The sequence below is a fragment of the Myotis brandtii genome, unplaced genomic scaffold, assembly GCF_000412655.1.
Source record: "Myotis brandtii unplaced genomic scaffold, ASM41265v1 scaffold2, whole genome shotgun sequence".
NCBI lineage: Eukaryota > Metazoa > Chordata > Mammalia > Chiroptera > Vespertilionidae > Myotis > Myotis brandtii.
The window spans coordinates 196,074-203,949 of record NW_005357451.1 but is presented as its reverse complement, the minus strand read 5'-3'; the positions used below and the strand labels follow the sequence as shown (position 1 = coordinate 203,949).

General features: G+C 38.6%; 1 protein-coding gene across 3 annotated transcripts in view; it reads right to left on the bottom strand.

Moving 5' to 3' along the window:
- Nucleotides 1-6,851, bottom strand: part of APOOL (apolipoprotein O-like) — a 106,163-nt gene extending 99,312 nt beyond the window's left edge. The window contains exon 1 of one of the 3 annotated variants that reach the window (XM_005865255.2): nt 6,756-6,851. In XM_005865255.2, the coding sequence (XP_005865317.1) occupies nt 6,756-6,770 (15 nt within the window). In that variant the 5' untranslated portion in view covers nt 6,771-6,851. Of the gene's footprint in view, nt 1-6,128; nt 6,207-6,755 lie in introns of those variants that run through there. The other 2 variants (XM_005865256.2, XM_014538867.1) reach the window with 2 other exon arrangements.
- Nucleotides 6,852-7,876: the final 1,025 nt, after the last annotated feature.

Sequence of the window (7,876 nt, the reverse complement as noted above, 5' to 3'; positions counted from 1 at the left end):
TTAGTTGTTGGGTTGTGTGTTTTTTTTTTTTTTTTGCAGTTTTCCCCCATATACATATATTTTTCCCCTTATTTTTTCTACTTTTTTTTCTCTCTTACCTTTTTCCTTTTCTCAATATCATTTTTTGTGCTCTTTTCTCTCCCCTAATTCTCTTGCTCCGGTGGTCACCTTTATTTGGGGTTATTGGTATCATGAACACATTCATGTTTTGTGCCCCCTGTATTGTGTCTTGTTGAGTTGTATTTTGTACCTTTAAGTCAGTGGGGTAGAGAGGGAGCCACATAACCAGACAACCTGAGAGGAGTGAAAATGGGGAGACAAAGAAACAGCCCCCATATGGAAGAAAAGGAGGAATCACCAGTAACGAAAGTAAATAAAATGGAGGCAAGCAATTTGTCAGAGAAAGAATTCAGAGTAATGGTCATAAGGATGCTGAAAAGGATGGAAGACAAGTTCAACAACATGTGTAAGAACCAAGAAGAAATAAAGAAGAACCAAGAAGAAATGAAGAATGACATCGTTGCAATAAAGAACACAATGAAAAGCATCAACAGTAGACCAGAAGAAGCTGAGGACCGCATCAGTGAGCTAGAAGACAAGGTAGGAAAAAACACCCATGTAGAGCAGCAACTGGAAAAAAAAATTAAAAACAGGAGGAGAGCCTAAGGGAGCTGTGGGACAACACGAAATGAAACAACATCTACATAATAGGGGTGCCAGAAGGAGAGGAGACAAAGAAAGGAATAGAAAATCTGTTTGAAGATATAATGATAGAAAACTTCACTGATATTGGGAAGAAACAACTCACACAAGTCCAAGAAGCTAACAGAGTCCCAAACAAGATGAACCCAAAAAGACTGACACCAAGACACATTATAATTAAATTGGCAAATGCCAACGACAATGTAAGAATCTTAAAGGCTGCCAGAGAGAGACAGAAAGTTACCTATAAGGGATCTCCCATCAGACTATCAACTGATTTCTCAACAGAAACCCATCAGGCCAGAGAGGAATGGAATGAAATATACAAAGTCATGCAAAACAAGGGTCTGAATCCAAAAATACTATACCCAGCAAGGCTATCATTCAAAATTGAAGGTGAAATCAGGAGCTTCACAGCCAAATAAAGGACTAAAGGAGTTTATTACCACCAAACCAGCAATGCAAGAAATGCTAAAGGGATTGCTATAAAAGGAAGAAATAGGTAGTGAAGAAGGAACTCAGGCACAAAGAATAGAAATGGTGACAAACAAGTACCTATCAATAATACCTTTAAATGTAAATGGATTAAATGCCCAATCAAAAGACAGAGGGTAGCTGAATGGATAAGAAAACATGACCCCATATATCTGCTGTCTACAGGAGACCCACCTCAGAACAAAGGACTCACACAGACTGATAGTGAAGGGATGGAAAAAAATTTTTCAGGGGAAATTGAAAAAAAAAAAAAAAAAAAAAAGCTGGGGTAGCAATACTTATATCTGACAAATTAGGCCCAAGTGAAGGCCATAACAAGAGATAAGGAAGGTCACTTCATAATACTAAAGGGAGCAATTCAACAAGAAGATATAACTCTGGTAAACATATATGCACCCAATACTGGAGCATCCAAATACATAAAAAAAACTTCTGGAAGATATCAAGGGAGAGATCGACAGCAATACAGTCATAGTAGGGGACTTTAATACCCCGCTAACACCACTGGATGAATCCTCTAAACAAAAAATCAGAAATGAAACATCAATCCTAAATGACTCACTAGACCAGATGTAATTAATTGACATCTTCAGAATATTTTACCCCAAAGCCACAGAATATACATTCTTCTCAAGTGTACACAGGTCATTTTTAAAGACAGACCACATATTGGGATACAGGCAAAGTCTCTTCAAATTCAAGAAGATAGAAATCATATCAAGTATCTTCTCAGATCACAATGGCATAAAACTAGAAATCAACTACAATAAAAACAATGAAAAAAAATCAAACACTTGGAGGCTAAATAGCAAGCTATTAAATAATAATTGATGAGCCTCTAGCCAGGCTCACCAAGAAGCAAAGAGAGAGGACCCAAATAAACAAAATCAGAAATGAAAGAGAAGTAACAACCGATCCCACAGAAATACAAAGGATTATGAAAAAATACTATAAACAACTCTATTCCAACAAAATGGAGGAACCTCCATACTGTTTTTCATAGTGGCTGCACCAGTCCGCATTCCATGCAAGGGTTCCCTATTTTCCACATCCTCTCCAACACTTGTTATTTCTTGTCTTATTGATAAAAGCTATTGTAACAAGTATGAGGTGTGATCCCTCTTCTGGGAATCTTATTCTCCCACCCCATTTTTTTCTCTAACATATGTATTTATTTTTAATTTTTCAATTACACTTCACATTCAATATTGTATCAGTTTCAGGTGTATAGTATAGTGGTTAGACCAGAGGTCCTCAAACTTTTTAAACAGGGGGCCAGTTCACTGTCCCTCAGACATTCCACACATGCGCACTGCGGGCCCGGGACGAGTCGGCTGCTAAGCAGGACAGGGAGTGGCGGCAAAAACACCCGGCGGGCCGGATAAATGTTTTTGGCGGGCCGCATGTGGCCCACGGGCCATAGTTTGAGGACCCCTGGGTTAGACATTTATATAACTTACGAATTGATCACCCTGGCAAATCTGGCACCATACATAGTTATTACAATATTATATATTCCCTATGCTGTACTTTACATCACCATGACTATTTTATAACTGCCAATTTGTACTTCTTAATCGCTTCACCTACTTTAAAAATTTTAAAACGCACACATATATATAATGTAATACTACTCAGTCATTAAAAAGATGAAATATTGCCATTTGTGTCATCATGGATGGATGGATCTTGAGAATATTATGCTGAGTAAAATAAGTCAGAGAAGGACGAGATTTTACTCATATGTGTAATATAAAACAAAAAGCAATAAATGAACAAACAAAACAAATATACAAACAAAAAAACCAACCCATAGATACAGACGACACAATGGTGGTTACTAAAAGAGAAGTGGGTAGGGGCGGGGATGAAGAAAGAAAAGGGAGTCAAATACATGGTGAAGGAAGGAAACTAGGCAGTGAGTATACAATACAGATGTCATATTATAAAGTTCTACACCTTTAATTTATATACTGTTATTAACCAATGAAACCCTATTGAATTTAATGAGAAAAATTCTACTAAAATCTAGTAAGACAATAATTTTTTAAAAATAAGTCAGCAGGAGGAATTAGCAATTCTTATTCTTCAAGGCTAATTTCACATCAATGTTCCACTATCACATCTGTTCAACAAGCTCTAATTTCAAGCTGTATGTAAACTTTTTTCAGAATTATACCAACCTTCCGGAATCCTCTCTACCTTAGTCTTTGGATTAAACTCTGGGTTTTCAAAATTAACACAGATCACCCTTTTGGTACTTTGGCCTCACAGGTGCTTCCTCAAGCTTAAATCCCATGATCTGGACTCAGATCATGAAATTTCAGATCCAGCTCTATTGCATACTACTGTTTGACTGTGGGCAAGTTACTCAACCTTTCTAAACTTCAGTTTTCTTAACTGTAAAATGCTCACAAAAAAGTACTTATTCAAAGGGCCACTGTGAAACATAAGTGAGAAAATTCACATAAAATGCTTAGCATAATGCTCAGCACATTAAATGTTCAATAACATAGCTGGGATTACTATTACTATATTTCCTTTTTATTAGTTCTTGGCACAGTTCCCCTTGTCTCCAAATCTGCTCAGGTCTCCTGACTTTCCCCCCCCCAGTTTAATTGAAATATAATTAACATACAGTTTCCTGACTTTTTAAAATGAAAATACATTTAAAAAATTTGCCACCCCTTCCCAAGATTTATTCCATTCACCACAACACTCCTCTAAAGAGTAATATATACCATCCCTTCAGAAAGATCAAGGATTACTGGAAAGATCATGGATTTTGGAGAAAAATATATGTGTGTTTGAAACTGGCTCTTCCACTTATCAGCTCTATGACTTAGAGCAGTGATGGCGAACCTTTTGAGCTCGGCGTGTCAGCATTTTGAAAAACCCTAACTTAACTCTGGTGCCGTGTCACATATAGAAATTTTTTTGATATTTGCAACCATAGTAAAACAAAGACTTATATTTTTGATATTTATTTTATATATTTAAATGCCATTTAACAAAGAAAAATCAACCAAAAAATGAGTTCACGTGTCACCTCTGACACGCATGTCATAGGTTCGCCATCACTGACTTAGAGCAAGCATTTTTTCTAATCCTAAATTTTTTCATATGTAAAATGGGGATGTTATCCATTTCTTAGGGTCATCAAGAGAATTAAACTGAAATAATATACGTAAAGCAGCTGATAAAGTAGGTGCTAAATGAATGCCAGTTAATACCCCTTATCCTTTCCTTAACTCCATACAATTTTGGCTCTCCCTCTACTATTTTACTCATAGCTCTTTATCTCATTTCAGCTCTCATTAGCATTATAATTTTGGGAAATTTACTTAACTTTTTAAGTGTTAGTTTTTCATTTGTTAACTGGTGATCATAATATCCACAACATAAAGATGTCTTGAGAATTAAGTGAAATAACATGTAATTTAGCATAGTGCTTGGCCTTGTTGTAAGCACGTGATAAATGATAGCTACCAGCCTGGTAGGCGTGGCTCAGTGGTTGAGCATCAACCTATGAACCAGGAGGTCCCAGGTTCGATTCTGGGTCAGGGCACATGCCCGGGTTGTGGGTTCGATCCCCAGTAGGAGGTGTGCAGGAGGCAGCCAATCCATAATTTTCTCTCATCATTGATGTTTCTCTCCCCCCACCCCCCGTCCCGTCTCCCTTTCTCTCTCTGAAATCAATAAAAATATATATATTTTAAAAAATGGTAGCTACCAGTGACTTATTAATGGCCAAATAAAAGGACTGTTCAACTCTCTCCTCTAGGCTTCAGTGACAATGTACTATTCTGGTTTGCTCCTGAGGCAAGGCAATTATCTTCAAATCACAGTCATTTATGTTACATGTTGCATCTTCACTGCTTAATACCTTTTATCTTCATTGTCTGGCAGATATTTATTCATGTAGAATTTATTGAGTACCTAATATAAGTCATACCTGTGCTATGTACTAAGAATAGAAAAAATAATGTTGTAAATATTGTCCTCAAGTAGCTTATTGTTTAGAAGGGTAAAACATTTGAGTAAATAGTCTATTACTTGCAATGTGGTAAGTCCTAAGGTAAGAGTATGCCCAGGGTCTTCTTGGAGCACAATGAGGACTTATTTAAATTAGACTTCAGGCCCTGGTCAGGTGGCTCAGTTGGTTAGAGCATTGTCCAGGTACACCAAGATTTTGAGTTTGATCCCCAGTCAGGGCACCTACAAGAATCCACCAATAAATGCATAAATAAATGAAACGACAAATCTCTCTCTCTCTCTCTCTCTCTCATCAATCAATCAATAAATTTAAATTAGACTGGAGAGGTGGTTCAGGACACTCTCTAGAAAAAGGCATTTTGTGCTTAGCATACATGGAGGCAGTACACAACTATCTGTTAAATAAGTGAATGAACTATAAACAGGAAATATCTAGATGAGGATGGGAAATAGCACTTCAGGTCCAGAGAAAGAAGGGGAAAGGCCTGGAGTACAAATGTTAGAAGAGTTCCTGAGAGACAGGAGGTGAAGCTCTAGAGCCAAGGCAGGGTGTTCTGGATATAGGAGTCTGACATGACCCCAGAGGGCAGGTAATGGAGTGCAATAACAGTTTTTAAGTAGGGGAGGGGCATAATCATATTTGCATTTTAGTGTAAGCACTACCCTGCCAGTGAAGGGAAAAATTGATTCAATGAGAGCCAGGCTAGAGACAGTGAGTCCAGTTAAAAAGGTGTCCTGATAACTCAGCTAACTATGAGAAGCAGAATTGCAGAAATGAAGTGAGAATAGCGAATCAAGCCAGTTACTGAGCTAATTTAAAAACTAACTGAAGTGAATTATTCATATTTGTATCTACTAAAAGCAATTCACTTAATAACTATAATCCACTTCAAATATAGATATTTCTCAACTACTTTATTGTTATTGAAACCTACTTAGGGAACTGAAGCTAGCAGCCAGCCGAGTCACTTCCTGTACGCAGATTCCCAAGCAGCACCTTTTCCCACACAGAACTCAAAAGAAAAAGGCTTGTTATTCAAACTCGGAAGTTAACAACAGTAATACAAACTTGTGCACTTCAGAGAGTCTTGAGATCTGTCTATCGTGGTATATTTCACCCCAAATAACATTTTAACAAAGTCCTTCAAAGGGTCAGGAGGCCCGATTCTGAGCACCCCCACATATGCCCAGGATTCTTTCCTTTGTTTCAGATCAAGAGCCAAAAGTCTGCTGCTGCTTGTCGCCCAGCGGGGCATTTTCACCCAGCAGTTCCCCACTTTTCATTGTGCCGCTGTATAAACAGTCAAACGCAGGGGATTCAGGAAAGAGTACTCCCCGGCTGAGAAACCTCTGAAGGGGAGAGGCGGGGTGTCTTCAGGTTTCAAACATTAAAAGATTCCCAGGTCTTGCCAATTCTCTCACAACCCCACCTCCACCCCGCCTCTTGCTGTGGGGCGCCCTTCTGAAGTTAGAGGGCTCCCTTCTATAGTTACCAGAATGCTGTCTGCCCCTAAAAAAACTAAGCAAGTTTTTGTATGTATGTCTGTGTTTTTTTAACTTACCCTTACGGCCGCCATGTCTGTGACCCTGTCACACCCAAGTTTTCAGACGGAGAGCAAAGACGGACAAAACGCTTCAACTCAGCTCCCTTCACTACAGCCCCGCCTGGTTACGCCCCTTGTCTGCCTGCTCCCGCCCTTTCTCCGCCCTCCAGAGCTTCTTGGGGAAGCGGCCTCACAATTGGTCGGCTGTCTTCAGGAAAAGCGGTTCGTCCCCATGGGAGACTGTAACCCTGATAAATCTTTTCAGAATATTCTCCGTAGTCTAGTTAAAAGTTACTTTGTTGGGTGCAGAAGTTTTCATTATGTTCGTTGTAACAGGTACATGGGATTTATCTAGATAAGGATTTAAAACTGAAATCCGGCCCTAACCGGTTTGGCTCACTGGATAGAGCGTCGGCCTGCGGACTCTAGGGTCCCAGGTTCGATTCCGGTCAAGGCCATGTACCTTGGTTGCGGGCACATCCCCAGTAGGGAGTGTGCAGGAGGCAGCTGATTGATGTTTCTCTCTCATCGATGTTTCTAACACTCTATCCCTCTCCCTTCCTCTCTGTAAAAAAAAAAAACAAAATAAAATATATATTTTTAAAAAAACCTGAAATCCGGCTGCCTTAATAAATAACTATATAGTCACAAAGAAAATGTTACCTCTGCAATAGACTTGCAAGTTCATACATTCTAAAACTATGTCACTAAGCGCTTAATGTATGCCAGGCACTCGTTCAAGGTACAGAACAAAGTCAAGGGTACCACAAAATTTGTTTAGAACTTAGATCAAGAAAAAGATTTTCTATGGAATGAATATTTTATCACTGACATTGCTTAGAATTGCCAGTGTGTGGTGAGAATAAAAAGCTGAATAATTTTATTTTGTTTTAAATTAATTTTAAATTAGCTAAAGATAATTAATCTCCTAGTGCCCGCACTCAGGTATGACTGCTGTCATTCATTCCTGTCCATGGGACACCATAGCCTGTTATTGTTATATGCACTGCATATGAAACAATGAACAAAACAAACATAATCTCTGGTCTGGTAGAGCCTAATTGTAGGTGTGTTTTTTTGTGTGTGTGTGTTGTGTGTGTGTGTGTGTGTGTGTTGTTTTGTTTTGTTTTGTTTTGTTT